This window comes from Macaca mulatta, chromosome 2, assembly GCF_049350105.2.
Source record: "Macaca mulatta isolate MMU2019108-1 chromosome 2, T2T-MMU8v2.0, whole genome shotgun sequence".
Classification (NCBI taxonomy): Eukaryota; Metazoa; Chordata; class Mammalia; order Primates; family Cercopithecidae; genus Macaca; species Macaca mulatta.
Window position 1 is genome coordinate 59,723,770 of NC_133407.1, and position 22,633 is coordinate 59,746,402.

At 39.3% G+C, this 22,633-nt stretch overlaps 1 protein-coding gene across 1 annotated transcript; it reads right to left on the reverse strand.

Moving 5' to 3' along the window:
• Nucleotides 1-1,187: 1,187 nt before the first annotated feature.
• Nucleotides 1,188-14,962, reverse strand: SSR3 (signal sequence receptor subunit 3). Its single transcript, NM_001266544.1, is given in 5 exon segments — nucleotides 1,188-2,865; nucleotides 3,915-4,046; nucleotides 8,511-8,609; nucleotides 13,440-13,566; nucleotides 14,746-14,962. Coding segments are annotated over 5 exon segments (558 nt in total). The 5' UTR covers nucleotides 14,879-14,962; the 3' UTR covers nucleotides 1,188-2,798.
• Nucleotides 14,963-22,633: the final 7,671 nt, after the last annotated feature.

The following is a 22,633-nucleotide window of genomic DNA, read 5'->3' on the forward strand; positions in this document are numbered from 1 at the left end:
GACAAATTTCAAAAAGCAAAGTTTAATCATACTTATTTAGCAAGACTTTTCACAAGAATTGAGTATAAATTCAATCTCTGTATTTCAGTGAACTTCAAACCTTGTTTCAAATTATCCTTTCCAAGCTTCAATAATATGCCAAATAGGACCACCAGTAAACTTTTATTGGTTAAGAATATCAATCCAAGATTTTTAGTAAGTTAAAATGGAGGAACTAAAAATAGGTAAATGAAAATGTTGTAACATTTTAGTGCTATTTATGAGTATGAGCAAAGGAATTTAATCAGTTTGAATCCCAGTTACAGATGAATCTTTTATTTCACGGGTGCTGGGTATGTGGTCTTTTTACGACAAAAATTCTACAGTATGGTTTCACTATCTAAGTCTGACTGAGTGGGTCGCATCTCTGTGTGCCACACAGAACTTTTAGACGATGAGAGCAGTGGGGAAAAGGTTCTGCAATTCCTGACAATGAAGTACTCACACAGTAAATCCTTAACAAAAACTACTGAACTGTGAGTATATGCCTCATAATCTTATGCACAGAAATGTATCTATTAGTACAGAAAGTTGGAAAACATCAAGATGAAAAAGAGTGCTGTAGGAAAAATTCACAACAGGAAACAAATTTTGCTCACTTATTTTCCTACAAATCTTCAGTTTATTAATTCAAGAGAAACTATATTAGGAATATTAGGCTGATACCTCTATTTCACCACCTCATCTAAGCTACACTGTATTATACCAAGAATGGTGGTGATTTTTTCCCCATCTATACAGGCACTGCCATCTAGTGGCAAGTTTTCACCAGCAATTTTAAAAGATAGTGGCCCAACTCTGGTAACAAATAGTAGACACTGATGGTTTGTCAAATAAGGAAATGCATTTATTTGATACACAAATTCCATGCCACCAGTCAAACTATGGTCTGGCTCTTTTTTTTAAATCAACAGTAAAGAAAAGTTTTTGGGTTTTTTTTGCTTCTTTTTTGAGATGGAGTCTCACCCTTGTCACCCAGGCTGGAGTGCAGTGGCAGGGTCTCGACTCTCTGCAACCTCCACCTCCCAGGTTAAAGCTTCTCTTGCCTCAGCCTTCTGAGTAGCTGAGATTACAGGCGCCCGCCACCACATCTGGTGTGTACAAAAATTAGTGTACAAAAAATACACTGATTTTTGTATTTTTCGTACAGACAGGGTTTCACCATGTTGGCCAGGAGTTCAAGAAAAGTTTTTTAAAAATAATAAACCTCCTAAGTGTTACCCTAACTGTACCTTGCAGTGAATGTGACTTCTCTAGTCACTTCACATTATCCAGTGATGGCAGCTAGATAATAATCCACCAAGGAAAAGTAAAGAATTGCAGACTTCTGGAAGCAATGATGAAATATAATTCTCAGTTACAGAAAATGATCTGGGTCATTATGCAAATGTATTCCTGCCCATTTTTCTTCCAAGTTGTTGGATGGAGCCCAACACATCCAATAGCATGGGAAGTGGAAGTTAAACTCCTGATGGATAATTTTTATAAAATTATAAAGAAAACAACTAATAACACGTATGAAATTCACATTAAATTTAGAAGTGGATACTAAAGATTAGGACTGTATTTCCTTTGGGGTGCTGCTTGTAGGAAATTACTGAATGACAACTGCTGTCACCTGTGATTTCATAGCCTTTTAGCTGATATTGCTAAAGAGCTTCCCAAACTTTTTCAAGTCATGGCACACACAAGAAATATCTGTACATACACTGGTAAAAAAATGCAAGAGATTCCTCTCAGCTGGATCCCCAAGGGCTAAAGAGAGAAATATTTTACTCACAATCAATGGGAATCTGTGAACTAAAGAGTCAAATGTATGAAAGTCCTCATGGAAAAATGCTGACAAGCACTAAAATCACTGTAAATTCCTTGGAAAGTTCTCAGAATTGCAGAAGTTCAGAAAAATTACTTTGGTCTTTTACATGTCAATATTCAGGAAAGAGGTTCTCTCTCTTACTTAACATTCCTCAAGGGTGTGAGACCCTGGTCAAGGAAAACAATGATTCCTATGTCTTAGTAAGTCAAACCAACATGGCAGGGTCAAGCTGACCTCCCTGGCCACTCAGGGCCAAAGCCATACAGCGGAACAGTGTGTTCTTTAACCTCATAGGACAACTCTCATATGCCTGGGCACTATTTTTAGGTTACTACCTTGGCTGCCCTTCTTCTTTAAAAAAAAAAAAAAAAACAAAAAAAAACAGCAGAACTTTTCCACAAGTTTCTCTTCCTCAAGTTGGAAAACTGGAGAAATCATGTTTTTAATTTTGCGTTATTTCAGATCACAAATTCAAACACTTTTAAACATTAAGCTTCTGTTCAATCCCCTGGGAAGAGGATTCATTCGGATATTTATGGTTCAAAAGAAGCTGCAATATTGTACTTGGAACACAGAGAACCAGTTATTAACTTCCTACTACTGTTATATAATAAATAATAACAGCTCGGCCCAGGTTACTGTGACCTCTGACAGATCAAGGAAACAGGTTATTTTCTCCTCTTGTGATTATAGCACATTGCAAGACATTTTTTTCCTTTTAATAAACGTCCTGGTACTCTGAGTTTCCCTTTCAATTCATTTAATTTCAACAATCTGTCAAAAACAGCCAATAAACAAATACTGAGTTACATTCTGCTGGGTTTTTTAAAGGCTCTAGACTATGAAAACATCTTGTGTGTCTCCCACCCTGACCACCCTGCGACTTTTCCATATACCACAGGCCACCCATAGACACAAAGCCAGGGGGTGAAGCTGACATGGTCTATTTGGAGCCAGTAGACAGGAGGGCGATGAGTCCTGATGAAGCACTTATGGACAAGATGTAGTTCCTGTAAGAAATTTAATGTTATGGAAAAATGAGTAACTCCAAATTAGTTTTTCGACAAAATAAAGAGCCCATCTCTTTGGAACGTACTGCTTCCTTCCTGACACTTGGTGTAATCATAATGATGTGCAGCCCCATTGTCTGCAAACACAATTTGCAAGACAGACAGAAGACCAAAAAGAAATGGAAAACATTCACAGGAAATGTGTTCCAATTTTTAAAAAACACTTAAGACAGAAACCTAGAACACACGATCACAAAGAATAATCTGAATTCCAATTAACCTTCATGAAAAGAGCTGATCAAAGAACATGGGGAGAAAAGAGATTTGTTTTCCCTTTTCCCCCCTAAGAGCAATGGAAAAATAAGTCTTCCCTGCGAATCAGTGTTTTGCTGCAGTTGGCTTGCAACAGCAAGGAGGTTCTAAAAGTTCAAAGCTACTCCCAGCCTCACAACTGTACAATTTTCAGCAAACCACTCCAGCATTCCCAAAAGGAACACGTTGGAGGGTATCTGGTATTTTATTACATCATAATCACCAATTGTTAAAATCTTGGCTGCACATTCCTGGATAACAACTTTAATAAATTAATAAGAGAAGGCTGATTCTTGCCCAAAAGCTCAATTTAACAGCATCTTGAAACACTATTAAGATACACTGGAATTAACCTATTTAACTGCATTGGCCATCCACCCAACCCCCTGAGCCCAAAAATAACAGCAGATACAGGGGCTTATTATTTCAGAAGCTATCAAAAATGACAAGTTTGCTTTGGCTCTTTGGAGCTTTTTTTTTAAGTAGGCAAGGACACAGATTCCCACAGACTGCTTTGTAATACTTTATCATAAAGTCATAATTCATAAACTTAAAAGAATCTTAAACCAATAGCTGTTATTTTAAATGTCCAGAAAGTTACCTAAAGTCGGCACTATTTAATGGACTGACTCCCAGAGCAGCTTTTCTTTCCACTTAAAATATCCAGACAAGTCAGAACCAAAACGAACTACTGTTTCTAGACTTCTAAAAAAGATAATCAACCTTGAAAAGGATACACTGTAGGGTTGAAGTTCTTCAATATGAAGAAGGAAGCAACAATGACCACGACCAGGAACAGAGTGTTGTTATAGAAGATGGAAAATGTTGTAGCTTCATAATCAGCAACTTCATTCTTCTTCCACAAGATTCTAGAGACACAGAACCAAGTCAAACAAGCTTATAAATACGATAGAAAACAAAACAAACAAAAAAAAACTTTAAGTAGCATATGGCTCTAGTTCATCATAAAACAAGTTTTTCCTTGCGTGTTCTAGGATAAGAATGTAGTATTAAATTTAGTCAGAATTCTCCCCTTTCTTACACTGAAAAAAAAAATATTTCAGTCTATGATAGGTAAGAAAACATCATACTGGTTATGTTACCATTTTTCCCAGGCAACTAGGGTTATGGAAGAAGGGACTCATTAATGGCAACTGGCATGTTTTCATCAGCAGCTAAGTCAAATGTCTTTCTCTTGGCCCTTACCTAAAACTCAGACTCCATGATTGGCAGCCTGTGGAGGTTCCTTGGCTATGCCTTGGGCTTGAGGCTTTCTACAGCCTACGAATATCAGACTTCAATATCACACCTACAGAAGACAATCCCAATGACAAAAACTACCTGTGGTCTCACAGAAGCAGGCTATTGTTAGCCATCTTCATTAATTCAAACAAAAAAGGCACTTAATCATTAGGAGGACTTTTTAATGTTTGTAAAATTCTTTTACTTTTTATTCTATTTTACTTGATCTGATAGTTTATCTTACTAATTTACTAGTATTTCATCCATCTTTTCTTTTACGCCTTCAAACAGGCAAAAGGAAGTTAAAGGATGCCTGTGAATAAGGGAGCCTTTATTCTTGTTGGTTAATTAACTTTGTAAAGCAGTTTTTAAAAGGGTAGGTTGTGACCCATTAGTGGGATGTGAACTCAATCGAGTGGATCGAATGCCCACAGAAATTAATTGAGTGGGCTGAGACCAGCATTTTTAAAAAATGAAACAGGAAAGAATAGAAAAACATCAGCAGCACATCACACAGAGCAGGATAATTATTGTTTTATGAAACATGTGCATGTGTCCACATGTGAGTTTATTTGGTCAAAAGGTAAAATACATATTTTTTACTGTAGGTCATTATCAAAAAGGTTGAAGGCCACTATTGTAGACTCTTTGTCTCCTCAAAAGATAAACCTACTCTGGAGTCAGATGACACATCCCATCAACCCTAAGGACAACACTTTAAGTCACTGGTAACTGACACATTTTATTCACCATGTATACTAATCCAAAGACAACAGGTTTGGCTGTAAAGGAGCTAAATGAAGGCTAATAATTAACATCTTACGCTCACCATAAGAAATCTGTAGTCTCTAACACATGCCATATTACAGACACCATCAACTTAATAACTCTTACATTTATTGTAAGTTTGGAGGAAGGGAAGGACATTACATTAAGTGCAGTCATCAACTATAAAACACCTTGTAATTTCATAGAAGTTTAAATGTAAGTTGTTAAAAATCATGAGTTGGAGTTCCAGGAAACATCATTCTAACACTGATCAGTGAGACCAGCCTAGTAAGATGCATAGTCTCAACATGGTTTAACACTAGAATGAACACTCAGGACAACTGCCTCCATTTTTAAGACTCTGGCATGAGATCCAGTGAAGGCAGGTTGCTTAAGTAGGTTATCAGCCTGACTTTACTCTAGATGATAAAATTATCTCACTTGCATCACAGTGCTTCTCCCTAACTTCTTTTCTGTCAAGCCCTAAATAAGAGTGATATGATTTGGCTCTGTGTCCCCACCCAAATCTCATCTTGAACTGTAATCCCCACATGTTGAGGGAGGGACCTGGTGGGAGGTGACTGGTTCATGGGTGTGGTTTCCCCCATGCCATTCTCGTGACAGTGAGGGAGTTGTCACAAGATCTGATGGTTTAAAAATGGCAGTTTCCCCTGCGCTCACTCGCTCTCCTGCCACCTTGTGTAGAAGGCTCTTGCTTCTCCTTCACCTTCTACCATGATTGTAAGTTTTTTGAGGCGTCCCCAGCCACGCAGAACTGTGAGTCAATTAAACCTCTTTTATTTACAAATTACCCAGTCTCAGGTAGTATCTTTATAGCACTGTGAAAATGGACTAATACAAGAACCATTTTCAAAAAAGTTTTAATGAAAGAAGTGGCCCAATCCTTTAGATTTCCCTAGATCCCAATATGACCACATGTTAGTTACATCAGTGTATAAAGCCTGACAGCCTTTAGAACTTTTTCTGAGTCCACTCATATCCTTTTTTTTTTGTTTCTGTTTTAAATTTAGGACCCCCAAATGCCCTCATTGCCAACGGTTCTGCCTAGTAGAAGACATTTTCTTCCTAGTAGGGAACCTGGTTTGGGAGAGCACTTCCCAATATCTTAAGGATGTTTTCAGGAAGAGCTTCCTACAAGAGAAAAGCTGAGACCAAGCAACAGTTACAATCAAATAATGTGAAATGACAGATCACCCATAAATCAAGAAGAAACCACACTCGCACTCTGGAACGAATGTTAATGAATCTCACGTTCTCCTCTGCTTATTTCCATCCTTGGATAAATGAATATTTTGAAGTACTTTTAAGCAGCATGGAGTATATATTCCAAATGAATGTAGACAGAGCTTTGAGAAATACACATCTAAGCAAAGAAATGCTGATAAGCCTTCTCCTTACATCAAATCTCCTGGAATTCTTTCAGAGGGAAACAAACTAGATCTTAATGAGAGGCTCTGGTCCCAGTTATCAAGGGCAATCAATACAGTACAAACTGTATCCAGTATGGCTTTTACAGCCAAATTTCTACCGATGAAAAGAGAAATTGTATAATGTTCTGATACTCTGCACTTATATATATCCATGAAACCTCCACCTCACCCCACTTTGAAATACCTAATCCGGCAAATGGCAAAGGTTTCATTCCCAATTTCAACTGATTCACTAGTAGTCACTACCTGAACACTAAACTGAAAAAGATTCCGAGACATGACCCAGGCTCAAGAACAAGTGCCAGACCAAATCTGTCCAAGACTGCAGTCGGCAGAGGAAACCCGTTTACTATCCCTGACATAATTAATCACCGAAAACCTTTAAAACCTGTAACAAACATTTTGAAATTCAGGTAATTATGCATACCCTAGTTTAAGAAACACCATTGTAATGAAAAATTCAACAAAAGGTTTTTTCTAAAACAGTGATCTAGATTCCCTAACCTTGAACCCTATGCAAAAAATGTGCAACTGGAACACTATGCAGCCCGACCTCATTAAAGCTGCTCCATGCAGAAAGGCCTCCATTGTCGTAATACTGTGCCTTCAGTTTTATAAAGGAGCCATAAGACATAATCATTTTAATAATGTTTTGGTACCTTTCCAAAACCACTATAGAAGACATTGTTCATTAAGTTACTCAGTGTCCCTTAAATAAGGATCCACTTGATAAAGTCTTTCCAAGATCCAGTGCCAGGAAAGTTTCTTTTCAGAAGGACTTGCATGCTGCTTCTCGTCAGACAATGAAAGCTATGTGACCTCAGATGCTTCCCCTGACACTTGGAAACCCACAACTAAGTTCAGTGCTCAGTTGCTGTAACTAACTCTAAGGTACTTGCTCATCCACCTTTTCTTCCTTTTAAATGGTTTCTGTTCTTTAAAGTTGCGTTACTTGTTTTATATGCACTTTAAGAAAACCGTATTAAATGCAGAAAATATATACACTAACACTGCAAGTTCACACAAAGTCTTTCTGGAGCAAAGTGAGGTAAAAAATATGTTCCAACAAAGCCCCTTCTTGATACTAAAGCTAAAGATCCATGAAAACAGCAGACTCACAACAATTAAACTAAGTGGCAATTCTTCAGCACAAGTTGACTCAGGGACTTCTGCTACTCAGATGTTAAGATTGCTCAATAAGCCTTCTAAGAGCAGCTGGCAGAAAAAATCGGGACTGGGGCTAATAAACGTGGCATAGAATTGGGCAAAAGGAGAAAAGTCCAGTTATTTTCTTTTTCCCAACCAATACAGATAACTAATTACTGGATATCCCTCGGGAAGCTCAGGAACAGAAATACCACCACATAGACATGTTAACACATAAACCCTTCAGACCCAGAGGGGTTAGGCGGTATGTTCAAGGTTGCACACCTATTAACAGGCAAAGCCTGCTCTGTACAAAGCTCTGTTGCCTCCTCAATTCCAGCAGACAGTTACAAGTACAAGCTCTCAAGTCAGACTGCCTGTGTTCTTATCATGGATCTACCATGTACTAATTCAGGACCTTGGGCAAGTTACCCAAGCTTTCTGTACCTTTGTTGCCTCAGGTATAAAAAGGAGATAAAAATAGTACCTACTTCACAGGGCTCTTTACTGAAATAAATCAACTATTGTATAGCACAGATAAAAGTATCCGGTTGTAATAAAAACTCTAAACATCAGCTATTACTATTTCCATTACTACTACTACTACAATTCCAAAATTTACCTCAGACAATTCCAAAATCCACATTCTTTAAGCAAAAATAAAAAAAAATTTTATTCAAAAAGTATCCCCTTTTATGATGACCATACTTTAAATAGGAGTCAAACCTTTCATCTTTCTCCTTCCGAGACATCTTTCTATTATCAGCTTCAGAAAGTTTTCGAGTCACTTCTTTGGAAACAGCATCCTCCCTCTTCTGCGCTACTCTGGAAGAAGAAAAGAAAAAGTTTCCATATGCTACAGAGGTGAACATCACACTCTCTCAGAAACACTCTGTACTCCTATTTCGTATTGGCAACAGAATATTTCACATTTCAAGAAAAGAAGCTGAGCAGAAAGTCCAAGTTTATTACACTGCACTAGCCAAAAGTTCAAGAAATGTCCAAGATGTGGTTAATTTATTAGTGACATGTTTTGATTTCTGCTTAAAAAGAAGAATTTTCCAAAGTTTAGGAATTAATGTGGTTAATAAAGTCAAATGCTATTAACACAATTTAGTTAAGAATCATTTTAATTACATTTTGTTTTAATCTGTCATCTAACTGTTCAACAAATAAATTCCATAAGGCATTGGTATATGATGTTATTATTTCAGTTCCAAGTACATAACAGGAATGAAAACTAGGCTTAAACAAAGAGGAAATAACAGCTGTAATATCTTAAAGTAATTATTCTAACTTTACTCCAAAGGACGATTTAAGCTAGGTGTGATGGACAGAAAGCCCCAGGTCACTCAAGGCAGGAGTTTTCAACCCTTCTTCAACTACAAGGGTGTCTGGGATACAAGTGAAGCACAAATTACAACTGATTTTACCTATGTCTCCATCTTTAGCTCTCTCACTCAAGAACTGAGTTAGAATTGACATTGTTATTAATAAAAAGAAAACATTTAGTCAGTTTCTAATAATGTATTTTTTAAAAGGTTTACAAAGTTACTTTTTAAACCTCGTTACCCCACACAAATTGGTAACTGGAAAGAGGAAAAAATAGTTCTTTAAAAAAACAAACAAACAAAAAAAATCACACAATAAGAGGAAATCAATTCTGAAACCTAAAGAAAAAGGCTGCTAAGGGGGCAGACATCTGTCTTTTTACGAGACACTTTAGGACACTAAAATGAACTTTTTACTCCAAAGATCCAAATTCCTTTGATTCATTATGTAAAAACTATCTTTTCCTATGCTTCTTGCATTTCTGAGACACTCAGCTCCAAAGGCAGATTCTTCTCTCTGAACCTCTTTAGCAGACCAGGCACTAAATATGTTTCTTCATGAGAACAGATGATGAGAACAGGAAAAATAAGAAAAATTAAAAATAAATAAATGTGTTTCCTGAACTTAACATCAGACAACTTTTTTTTTTTTTCTACAAAAGACCAACGGAAAAGAAATGGACAGTTTACTGCAGAAACCTTTCTTAGCTTAACATAAAAATATACACACACACCCCAACTATCAAGGTGTTAGGACACAGGAATAAACTACTGCATTTTCAAAAGAGTTGGTTATCACTATGTGTCTTTAGGACGAACAGTCAACCGATTATCCACATGACAAATCCTCATGAAGACATTACACCAGATAACTAAGCAATTTCTCTTCTAGGTCTAGAATTTTATCCTCACCTACCAGGGGCATAACAACCACACTGCAGGTTTACTGCAACTTAAGAGGAAGCCCTCCCCTCTGTCTTAGAGCTCTCAGAAAATAAACCTCACTTGGTGCTGAATACTGTAAAACAAAACAGAAGTCACGCTAGTGACCTAGCACTCAGTCAACTGGGATAACCCATAAAATCAATTGTATTTTTCTTCCTTTACTCTTTCACATCAGTATGTCAGAACACTTCCAAAATTAAAGATAAAAAAAGACACTACCTGATTTCTTAAAATAAAAACATCTTTGCAAACATCGTTTAGATTATGCCACCTTAAAAAACAAAAACAACTTCTAAGGGCTCTCTTAGTCCCAACCTCTTCAACCCTGCACATAAACATTTATTATGTGCCAGACTGTATGCTTAACATGTCACATGTATGATCATAATGAATCCTCACCACCCTCTGAGATTCCATTAGCATCCCCAATTTATAGCTGAGGAATCTGAAGTCTACATAGGGAAAACTATGCCCACGGCCATACATTTAAGAGTGGCAGAGCTGGCACTGGAACCCAGACTGTCAACTCTGAAGCCATCTTCTTTCTACAGCCAACATCTACCCACACTCAGTATCTTGTGGGATCTTTGAACCTTAACCATCTTGCAAATCTGTAGGAGTTTCAAAGTCAGTAGCATATTTAATATAAAGCCAAAACTATGACTAAAAAAAAAACCTCTACTCTGAGTCTATTAAGTCAGTAAGTCAGTGAAATTTTACTGAACTAAATGTACCATTAACTGCTTTAAGGGGTATAAAATAAGATATGGCGGGTGTCTTCAAGAAGCCTAAAGTAGAAATGAGAAGGTAAAAAGAACATGACTTTGATTCTAAAGAGATGAATGAAAAATGATATGAAGAACAAGTAAAAAACGTAAGTCTCAAAGGGACTGAGTTCCAAGAGTATTACAAAGAATGGGTCATACAAGATGCCCACTTGCGAGGGCTTCCCGATGCACAAATGGCCACGCCTCACAAGAAACAGTCCCATACAGTGGAGGCCAACATGAGTTGAATCCTGGAATGGCAGTTGGTTGAGGGGCTGCCAAGCAGAAAGATAACAAAGATAACCCAATTTCTCTGCTGGTCCATCAGAACGGCTGCCCCGAAACCTGAGCTCCTTTGTGTCCAGAACAATAGGAAGGAAACTGTGAAGGCCACTTCAGCCGCTGAGGCCATTCTGGGCCATTTCTTAAAATAAATCCCTGTTAACTGAGATCATCTCAACATGTTTCTATTCCTCATTCTCCGAAAGAGTCTAACACTGGGACAACAAAGCAAAGAAATGATCAAAGTCAGGAAGGGTTTCTCTGGAAAAGATTCCTAGGTCTCAAAATAAAACACAGGTAAGAATGGAAAGGAAGTAAGTTAATCCTAAATGGGGGAGGGCACAAGACATGGTCAAAGGATGATGTGAGGGCGAGGCAGAAGAGTTAAAGCCTAATTCTGAAAGATGAGGCCAGACTCATAGGAAGGAAGCAGATGACTTGCATTCCAGAGGTCTAGAATTTAATACATGTTAAAAAAAAGAGGCCATGGCTGGACGTGGCAGCTCACACCTGTAATCCTAGCACTTTGGGAGACCGCGGCAGATGGATCACTTGAGCCCTCAGAAGTTCAGGACCAGCCTGGGCAACATGGTAAAACTCCATCTCTACAAAACATACAAAAATTAGCCAGGCGGGGTAGTAGTGCGTGCCTGTAGTCCCAGCTATTTGGGAGGCTGATGTGAGAGGATCGCTTGATCCCAGGAGGCAGAGGTTGCAGTAAGCCAAGATTGGGCCACTGCACTCCAGCCTGGGCAATAGAGTGAGACTCTTGTCTCAAAAAAAAAAAACAAGGGAAATACCTGCACTTCATATGGATGCTCTAAGGATTACATAGGGTAATGTGCTTTATATAGTACATGGCAGGGTGGGCCATAAACTTGTTTTAAAAGACCAGATGGAGGCTGTTACAGCAATATGAGTATAAACAGTGTCCAAACTAGAGTGAGAACTACGGATGAAAAGATAATGCACATACAAAGTATGTCCACACTTCAAGTCTCAGTGAAATTCCAATTGCCTTTAAGAAATTACTTCCAAAGCAATATGGCACCTAGATGGCCCCATGAAGGAAGGAGGGAAATAATCCTGCTATCCCTACCCAAGTATCACAGTGTACATGAAAGCAACATCAAAGGGCGTCAATTAAACAATAATTTATACCACTTCCAATGAGACAATGAGGACCATGACACTGAGAAATAATAAATGTTACCATCTTTCCTAAGTCTAGATGCTCCTGCATTTTAACCTCTATGAAACTAGAATATTTAATTGCTTATAATTAATGTTTAAATTTATGGTGGTGAGGCTTGAGTTTTCTTCTCTAAAAGCTGTATTTTACAACATGTGTGATCTTAGAATATGTTAATCCTTTACATTTTATACACTTGTATGAAAACAAATGTAATTAGCATTGAAAATGACAGAGAGTTTAATTTTTAAAAAAAGTAATAAAACAAAAAGACCAGCCTGGTCAACGTGGCCTGTCTCGACAAAAAAATTAGCTGGGCATGGTGGCCTGCACCTGTAGTCCCAGCTACTTGGGAGGCTGAGGTGGGAGGATCGCTTGAGCCTGGGAAGGTTGAGGCTGCAGTGAGCCATGATCATGCCACTGCACTGCAGCCTGGGCAACAGAGCTAGACCTTATCTCAAAAAATAATAATGCAGCACTTTGGGAGGCTGAGACGGGGGAATCACTAGGTCAGGAGATCGAGACCATCCTTGGCTAACATGGTGAAACCCCGTCTCTACTAAAAAATACAAAAACTAGCCGGGCGAGGTGGCGGCTGTAGTCCCAGCTACTCGGGAGGCTGAGGCAGGAGAATGGCGTAAACCCGGGAGGCAGAGCTTGCAGTGAGCTGAGATCCGGCCACTGCACTCCAGCCTGGGCGACACAGCGAGATGCAGTCTCAAAAATAATAATAATAATAATAATAATAATAATAATGACAAAAAGATCATTTCTTTAACTTCCAAAAACAATACGTGAAGAGCCCAGAACAATTCTCTCCATAAAGAATTACATTTAGCTTTTGAAATGTTAATTTACTTGGTGGGTTTGTTTCTCCGATGAACCTCCTATTAAGGCTTGGGCTTAGGTGTTCTAATTCCACCCTCAAAATCTTCTGTAGCCATGTCAGAATGATTGTCTCCACTTCAGTTAGTTAATAATTCTTCCTAGCATCAATGTTCCTTTCCCCCAAAATATATATATTAATACATAGATATCTCAAATTAATGCTTATTAAAACCAACACACACAAACGATCTCTAAGAAGACATAAAAATACAACACGTAGTACGTACTTTCACTTGAAAAACATACTTACTTGTGCTTGAGAACAAATTTCACATTCTTGTATGCAAAGGCTACCAAATATGTGCTTACTAGGGTCATCACACTATACAAAACAGCAGACTGAATAAGATCCATATGCCATATTCTCCAGTATAACCCTGAATTAAAATAAAAGGGGGAAAGTACAAAAAGAAACAAAACATTACAACCCCATAACAAAAGCCTGCGAAATTATTTAAAGCTAAGCCTGGTAAAATACCAGGTTATTAGTTATGCAATCAATACAGTATCTGAGGATCTTCAGAAGTGAGATAACCAGTTAACAGTATAGTCTCAAGCCTTCCAGTTCAGAACATTTGAAAAACATCACCTTCCTATTACTAGTTCAGATGAGATTTCTGCTTCTAAAATGAGAACAAACTCTGGCTCAACGTAATCACAAGTCAGACTTCGAATTTCATTCATCAGGGTACTAGCATGCTAAATACAGGCCATTCCAAAATGCCACGTGCAGTCCCAAACCATAGTTTCCTTGCTGACGTGGCTGTTATCAGAAATCCAAGCAGTGCTGTCAAATGAGTGAGCCATAATATGGCTTCACATCACGTTTATTGCACGCTGGGTTGTATAAGGACAAAAGAGAAAAATACATTTGGTTTTAAATGCCCCAACAACAGTGCAGCAAAAGACAAGAGTTCTGGAACCTTGAGCTCTACTAAAAACAACATTGTGCAAGTCTGCACTTTCCCAACCCAGTGAGAATTCTAGAATTGGTACAGTGGGATTATTTAAAAAGTCTAAACAAGGTAGATCCCCAACCCCTGGCACTTCAATTTCTCTCTTTCTGCAAAAACCAGGAAAATTATGCAGTGGTGTAAAGTAGCTCACGTAAAGATGCACTTCTAATTCAGTGGGTTACTTCATGGGTCTCTCACCTAATTAATTTATACAAAATAAGTAATAACGTAAGTTTAAAATTTCGTAACGGCAAGCAACAGTTGTATGGAAAAGAGCAGCAGGCAGTATGCTTGAGTGTGTTTAAATACAGATTCGGGGCCGCCACCCCAGAACTAGTTAACCACCTTCTCCGGGGGTAGAGCTCGGGAACGTGCGTACTTTTAACAAGTGACCTCCCGGAGTGCTTTAACAGGAGAATCCCAGGCGACAACGCCGTGCCAAAAGAAGAGGCTCTGTGCCTCCCCGAGCTCAGGGGACCTGGAGAGATCGCAGACCCCCGGCCGGCACCCGCGCCTGGCCTGCTCGCTGGGTCCTGCCACGTCCCCGCCCAGCCCGACCCGCCCGCGGCCTCCCAAACCAGCCTCGCTCCCAGCACTCACAGATGGGGATGGCGGACACGATGAACGCGTTCCCGAAGAAGAGCGCGGAGGACTTGGCCGAGAGATTGCGGCTGAAATCCTGCAGGAGCAGGTCCTCCTCGGACTGCTGTTTGGAGCTGCCTTTGGGAGCCATGGCGGAGCAGGAGGCGAGAACTTGGAAGGTAGAGCCGGCCGCCAAGGCGGGCAAAGGCCCCTGACTCCGCCCCTGCGGCCGCCGTATCCGCTAACGACCCGTCAGCGCGGCGCGCGGAGGCGGGACCCGGCTTGGCGGAGAGCAAGCTTCCCCAGGAATGGCCAACCTGGCGCCGCTAGCTAGGATTCCGGGCGTGATTGGGCGAGCGGACCAGACTTCCGGATTCCTGGAAAGCCACGTGACCCGTCCACCTCGAGGAGAGAGAAGGGATTTGTAGTTTAGTGGGTGCTTTAAAAAAAAATTGACAAAACTTTATTTATATTCCACTTCAGAGCTGATGACAGGGTCATGAGTTCTCAGTTCTTCAGAATTCCAAAATTAAAAGCTCTTCTGGCCCCACGCCATTAGTGCCCTCTGTACGTACCCAGGACTGAGTACATTGAAGGAGAAAGAAGAGAAAGGTATAGCTAACTCATGTAAAATCCCTTCTCCTTTACACATCCTTTATTTCACCAAATACCTTGAAGAATCTTATGACGTGCGCGTCATTACCGCCACTGAAGATGAAGAGCCTGAGGGTGGTAGATCTGCGGTGTGGCTCTCCAAGGTGTGGGCTCTTTTCACTAAACAGTAGGCCACCTCTGTAGGAAGAAAATGGGACTCTTGTTTTTGAGAAACTCATGATCTTACTGATGAAGGTAATATTTAATATATGTCTGATACACTTACAAGTTACTTACTATTTTATTTCAAATAAACGTATAGAGTTTTGTGGCTTCCAAAGCCATGCTAAATAAAACATAATACTAAGAACAGGTTGGCTAGGCAGGACTCCTTCTCTGAAGCTCAGAAAGATTTAAGTATGCCTATTAAAACAGCTGGATTCCATTTTTAACTCAACACATTATCTTTTATTCAAAAAAAAAAAAAAAATTCCACCACATCACTCCCAGCAAATGCTGCTTTTCATTACTGAGAACACGCCAGTGCATTAGGCACAACTTCCTCAACCTCCAGCCTCCTTATCAACAGTTTTGTAGATACCTTTCTTCCTCACAGTATTCAAATTGTAATCTACCTCCACAGCTTCCTATTACTAGTCCTAATTGAGCTTTTGTCTTCAATATTTTCCAATCTATTCTCTATACAGGTACCAGAGTGAGTTTTCCTGAAATATAAATCCTTCCATTATCTACTGCAAGTATTCCTTAATGCCAGAAATTTTCATTAATTCACCACAAAATGAAAAAGAAAACAGACCATCTATTGAATTTTTCAGAAAATCAAAAGTATTCATTTTAAAATATCTGGGTTTATGTCTTTTTTGATGTTAAAAATGCTCCTTATTACATGGTAGTGATAGAAAAAGAAAGTATTATTTTTCTCTTACAACATACTCCTCCCCCAGTTTTTCCTATCTCAGTTGCATTCTTTTAAACCCATTTGCTCTGGTTAAAATGGTGGGTTTCAACACTAATTATTTTTTTCCTTCTCCATCTGTGACCAATTCATAAATAAAACTTTTTGGATCTGTCTCTATAACTAGATTTTCTTTTGCCTATTTATAAACAAACAAAGGATATAAAAAGAAGATAAAAGATAAAAATCAGAGGCTGGGCACAGTGGCTCATGCCTGTAATTCCAGCACTTTGGGCGACCAAGGTGGATGGATCACAAGGTCAAGAGATCGAGACCATCCTGGCCAACATGGTGAAACCTCGTCTCTACTAAAAATACGAAAATTAGCCTGTCATGGTGGTACACACCTGTAGTCCCCAGGTACTCAGGAGGCTGAGGCAGGAGAATCACTTGAACCCGGGAGACGGAGGTTGCAGTGAGCCAAGATCGCACCGCTATACTCCGACTCCAGCCTGGCAACAGAGCAAGACTCCATCAAAAAAAAAAAAAAAAAAAAAAACTCACAAAACTAAAAGATCCAAAGAGACAACAATCATCTTTCTTTTAAAAGAAGAAAAGAAGAAACAATAATTATGAGATTAAAAAGAATTATGCCTGAGAAAAATATTTTAACAACTAAAATAGGAAAGATAAAAGTTTGAAATGTTGAGTGGATATAAATGTTACAATTGATATAATAAAAGAACTAATAGAAAAAAATTAATACATTTTTTAAAGCTACAGATAACTATAAACAGAAGATAATCTAAAATAGGAGTTTTAAATTACTTTCATGGGGGGTAAATTAGAGAAATATGATAGGGAATAATACTTATGATATAACATTTTTGGTAATGGCAACAATTACAGTTATGAAGGTAGCACGCTTGGAGTACTGAAGCAGTGTTTTCTTGCACCAGAGCTACCTAGTTCCCTTTGAAAAGCAAGCAGCAAGACCTAAGGATCACTTGTATGTGGCATATATAGCTGTGGCACACTGGACAAGCAGGGTATACAATGTGCTAAGAAACAGAAAGAGAAGTGGGTAATAAATTCTACCCAAGCAAAGATCTACAATATATTTTACCCATTTCAACACAGCTTAACTCTAAAGGAATCAAATGCACTTGATTCCATACCAGTCTGTGTCTAATCTATGAATTTCAGGCTTAACATTTCTATTATATCACTTTGTTCTTTCCAGATTGGGGGAAAAACCCAAGCAATAATATTTATTGCTGTCAGGTATATGGTAAGAGATTACTGATGACTTTGTGAAAGAAAATCTAGCATGCTAAAAATTAACATATTTTTCTGTGTCAGACACTGCAAGTTGCCTAGCCAATATAGAAAGCCGCTGCTAGCTTTTCACTAGGACCTTCAAAGAATAACAAATGGATCATCCAGGGCTACTGTGGGGAGGGAAAAAAAAAAAAAAAAGAAAAATCTCCTCTGTTTTAAAGCCTACTTGAAATGCAAATCTCATGATGGGAATAATTGTAAAAGAGATGGAACACTTATATTAGTCCCTAAGTATAATGTTTTAAAGTATCACCTGTAAAATGATTTACTCAGCCAGACTACATATTTCAGCCACTGATATTTGACTAATTCGTTAGTTCATGTACTCATTCAGCAAATATTTATTGAGAAGCTACTACATGAAAAGTGCTGTCCAAAACCTGTGAAAGTATCCAAAAAATAATCATGATTATTTTGATTATAATAACCAACATGAATTGAGTCTTTGTTATATGTCCACCTCTGTGCTTTGTCCTTCACACATATTGTCTGAGTCATCCCTACAGCAACCCTAGGAGGTAGATGTTTTTGCTATCCCCATTTGTCAGATGAAGAAACTGAGACTCAGATTAGTGAAATAACTCATTTAGATTCCACAGCCAGTAAATGGTGGAGTCAAATTATGAACCCAAGCAATATGATTCCAGGATGCATGCTCTTAACCACAAATGAATTCTGGTCTCCTCCATGCAGTGGAATCTCTGATTCTGCATTCCTGCTCACAAAAGCCCTATATTGAGCAAGCAGCCAAAAGCAGTTTCTTATGCACCAATTATCAGGCATAGTCCTGTCACATTGCAGCTCTCCCTAGTGAAATTTTGGACAGATAGGATAATAGGCAAACCTTGGTGAGCAGGCCTGGGCTCTCCATACCTGATTCTCTGTCTCGGGGAGTTTGAAAATGAAACCCCAGAAAAAAGAAACAGTTAATAGATATATACAGAACAAGGGAAGCAAACTGAGAAGAGGTGGAAAGCATAAATCATAACTCCCCAGCAGCCATAAATTAGAAAAGGGAAAATTAGAGATGCTCAAAGGGCCTTCGGGCTTCCTTATTTCTCTCTCTAGACTTGAAAGAAACCCCCATTACCTACAATAAAGCTAAAATACTCATTCAAAAAATGAAAGCAAAACAGATCTGGAATCTATTAAAATAAATAATATAAACAACTTCTACATGTAAATGAACATCTAGATGAATAACTGTACTCAGCATAATTTGTTAATTTATAATAACAACAATATAAATAACATAATGTATCACTCTACCCAAAAGGTTTAAGGCAAAGGTAACAAGATCAAAATGTCTATAAGGTTCAAGTACATAACTTCAGGGAGTGAATTGTGCCAGGCATAGGACATGAGATAGTGGTAGGGTCAATACAACTGGAAAGCTGACCTTTCCAAAAACACTCAAACTGAAATAGAGAGATTAAACAGAAAGAAAACTAGAATCAACAGCAAATTTTGTGTAGGCCAAACACAGCAGATTTGGGGTTTAATCTGCCCAATAAATTCCCCAGTTTAAGGAAACAGACTTAAATGCAAATAATATTTTAAAAATGTAAAGTGTAATTAAAAAATATAAAGTCTTATCATTTCAGAAGAAACTGTGTTCTTTAGGAGAGAATGCTGGAAGTTGGCCCTTATTGTTGGTTAGACCTCCTCCCCCAACCACCCATTCCCCTACACACATATGCTACTGTTGACAGGAGATGTTTGCCAGCTGCGATTTTTTTTTTAAATGAAGATAAGGTTTCAAGAATTTTAAAAGTGTACTTTACTATGGAATTGATTTTTAAACTCAATGAGGCATTAAAACACTTGGGGAACAAGCATTTGTCTTTGAGCTTGAAGCTTATACTTTTCAAGATAGATATTGTTTTCCTTTTTAGGAAACACTTATGTGACCAGCGTAAATTGGGGATTGCTTCTGAAGCAGTCAGAAAAACCTGTTCCCTTTGTGCCTAAGGATATTCATAAAGTCACTAACTTCTTTAAGAAAATGATACACATCTACAGAAAATGTATTATTTTAATAACCACTGATAGAGGCCATAATACTTTAAATCTCAAAACTCCCCCAAGAATCTTCTAATATGAGTGTTATCACACATGCATCATTCATGCAGCACTGCAGGGCACAATAAAAATTAAGATTTACGCTGGAAATCAATTTTATTTCGTTACACATTTAACCCAGGCACTATGGCAACAGAATGTAAGACAAAGTAGGTCACGAATTTCAACTGGAATGGCTTAGGTGATACAGAAGCCAGCTGTAATTTGTTGCTCATCTTTTGGGACTCTTTTAAAATTCTTCTGTTTCACAGCCCCCAGTCAATGTTATCTAACAACTTACTAGATGAAATCATGAGACCAAATGCCAGGGTGAGATTTATTCAATCTCATTATTTATTTCACTTGGTTTACTAATTGACTAGTAAAATCCATCTCCATACTCACAAATAAATAAAGAAAGGAATTCCAGGAAAAAGGAACAATGCGTGTGATGTGGTTTGGCTGTGTCTCCACCCAAATCTCAACTTGAATTGTATCACCCGGAATTCCCATGTGTTGTGAGAGGGACCCAAGGGGAGGTAATCGAATCATGGGGGCTGGTCTTTCCAATGCTATTGTCATGATAGTGAATAAGTATCACAAGATCTGATGAGTTTATCAGGGGTTTCCACTTTTGCTTCCTCCTGATTTTTCTCTTGCCACCACCATGTAAGAAGTGTCTCTTGTCAGGCTCGGTGGCTCACGCCTGTAATCCCAGCACTTTGGGAGGCCGAGGCAGGCAGAGCACCTGAGGTCAGGAGTTTGGGACCAGCCTAGCCAACATGGTGAAACCCTGTCTCTACTAAAAATACAAAAAATTAACTGGGCATGGTGGCAGGTGCCTGTAATCCCAGCCACTCAGGAGGTTGAGGCCGGAGAATCTCTTGAACTCAGGAGGCGGAGGTTGCAGTGAGCTGAGACTGCGCCATTGCACTCCAACCTGGGTAACAAGAGTGAAACTCCGTCTCAAAAAAAAAAAAAAAAAAAAAAAAGACGTGTCTTTCACCTCCCACCATGATTCTGAGGCCTACCTAGCCATGTGGAACTGTAAGTCCAATTAAACTTCTTTTTGTTCCCAGTTTCGGGTATATCTATATCAGCAGTGTTAAAATGAACTAATACAGTAAATTGGCAATCAGTACCAGTTGCTGAAAAGATACCCGAAAATGTGGAAGCAGCTTTGGAACTGAGTAACAGGCAGAGGTTGAAACTGTTTGGAGGGCTCAGAAAAAGATAGGAAAATGTGGGAAAGTTTGGAACCTCCTAGAGACTTGTTGAATGAATGGCTTTGACCAAAATGCTGATATGAACAATAATGTCCAGGCTGGAGTGGTCTCAGATGGAGATGAGGAACTTGTTGGGAACTGAAGCAAAGGCCACTCTTGTTATGTTTTAGCAAAGAAACTGGCGACATTTTGCCCCTGCCCTAGAGATTTGTGGAACTTTGAATTTCAGAGAGATTATTTAGGGTATCTCGCAGAAGAAATTTCTAAGCATCAAAGCATTCAAAATGTGACTTGAGTGCTGTTAAAAGCATTCTGTTTTAAAAGGGAAACAGAGCATAAAATTTCAGAAAATTTGCAGCTTGACTATGCAGTAGAAAAGTAAAACCCATTTTGTGAGAAGAAATTCAAGCCAGCTGCAGAAATTTGCATAAGTAGCAAGGAGTCCAATGTTAATCCCTAAAACCATGGGGAAAATGTCTCCACGCCATGTCAGAGACTTTCAGGGCGGCCCCTCCCATCATAGATTCTGAGACCCAGGAGGAAAAAGAGGTTTCACTGGACGGGCCCAGGATCCCCATGCTGTGTGCAGCCTAGGAACTTGGTGCCCTGTGTCCCAGTCACTCCAGCCATGGCTGAAAGGGGCCAATGGACACTTTGGGCTGTGGCTTCAAAGGGTGGAAGCCCCAGGCCTTGGGAGCTTTCATGTGGTGTTGAGCCTGTGCGTGGGTGCACAGAAGTCAAGAATTGAGGTCTGGGAACCTCCACCTGGATTTCAGAAGATGTATGTAAATGTCTGGATGCCCAGGTAAAAGTTTGCTGCAGGGGCGAGGCCCTCATGGAGAACCTCTGCTAGTGCAGTGCAGAAGGGAAATGTGGGGTCAGAGCCCCCACACACAGTCCTACTGGGGCACTGCCTAGTGGAGCTATGAAAAGAGGGCCACTATCCTCCAGATGCCAGAATGATAGATCCACCAACAGCTTGCACCATGCACCTGGAAAAGCTGCAGACACTCAATGTTAGCCCATGAAAGTAGCCGGGAGGGAGGCTGTACCCTGCAAAACCACATAGGCAGAGCTGCCCAAGACCATGGGCGCCCACCTCTTGCATCAGCGTGACCTGGATGTGAGACCTGGAGTCAAAGGAGATCATTTTGGAGCTTTAAAATTTGACTACCCTGCTTGATTTTGGATTTGCATGGGCCCTGTAACTCCTTTGTTTTGCCCAATTTCTCCCATTTGGAATGGCTATATTTACTCAATATCTCTACCCCCCTTGTATCTAGGAAGTAACTAGCTTGCTTTTGATTTTACATGCTTATAGGCAGAAGGGACTTGCCTTGTCTCAGATGAGACTTTGGACTGTTAATGCCGAAATGAATTAAGACTTTGGGGGACTGTTGGGAAGGCATGATTGGTTTTGAAATGTGAGGACATGAGATTTGGATAGGCCAGAGATGGGATGATATGGTTTGGCTGTGTCCAAACCTCAACTTGAATCGTGTCTCCCAGAATTCCCACATGTTGTGGGGAGGGACCCAGGGAGAGGTAACTGAATCGTGGGCACCAGTCTTTCCCATGCTATTCTCATGATAGTGAATAAGTCTCACAAGATCTGATGGGTTTAACAGACATTTCTGCATTCGCTTCCTCCTGGTTTTTCTCTTGCCACTGCCATGTAAGAAGTGCCTTTCATCTCCTGCCCTGATTCTGAGGCCTCCCCAGCCATGTGGAACTGTAAGTCCAATTAAACCTCTTTTTGTTCCCAGTT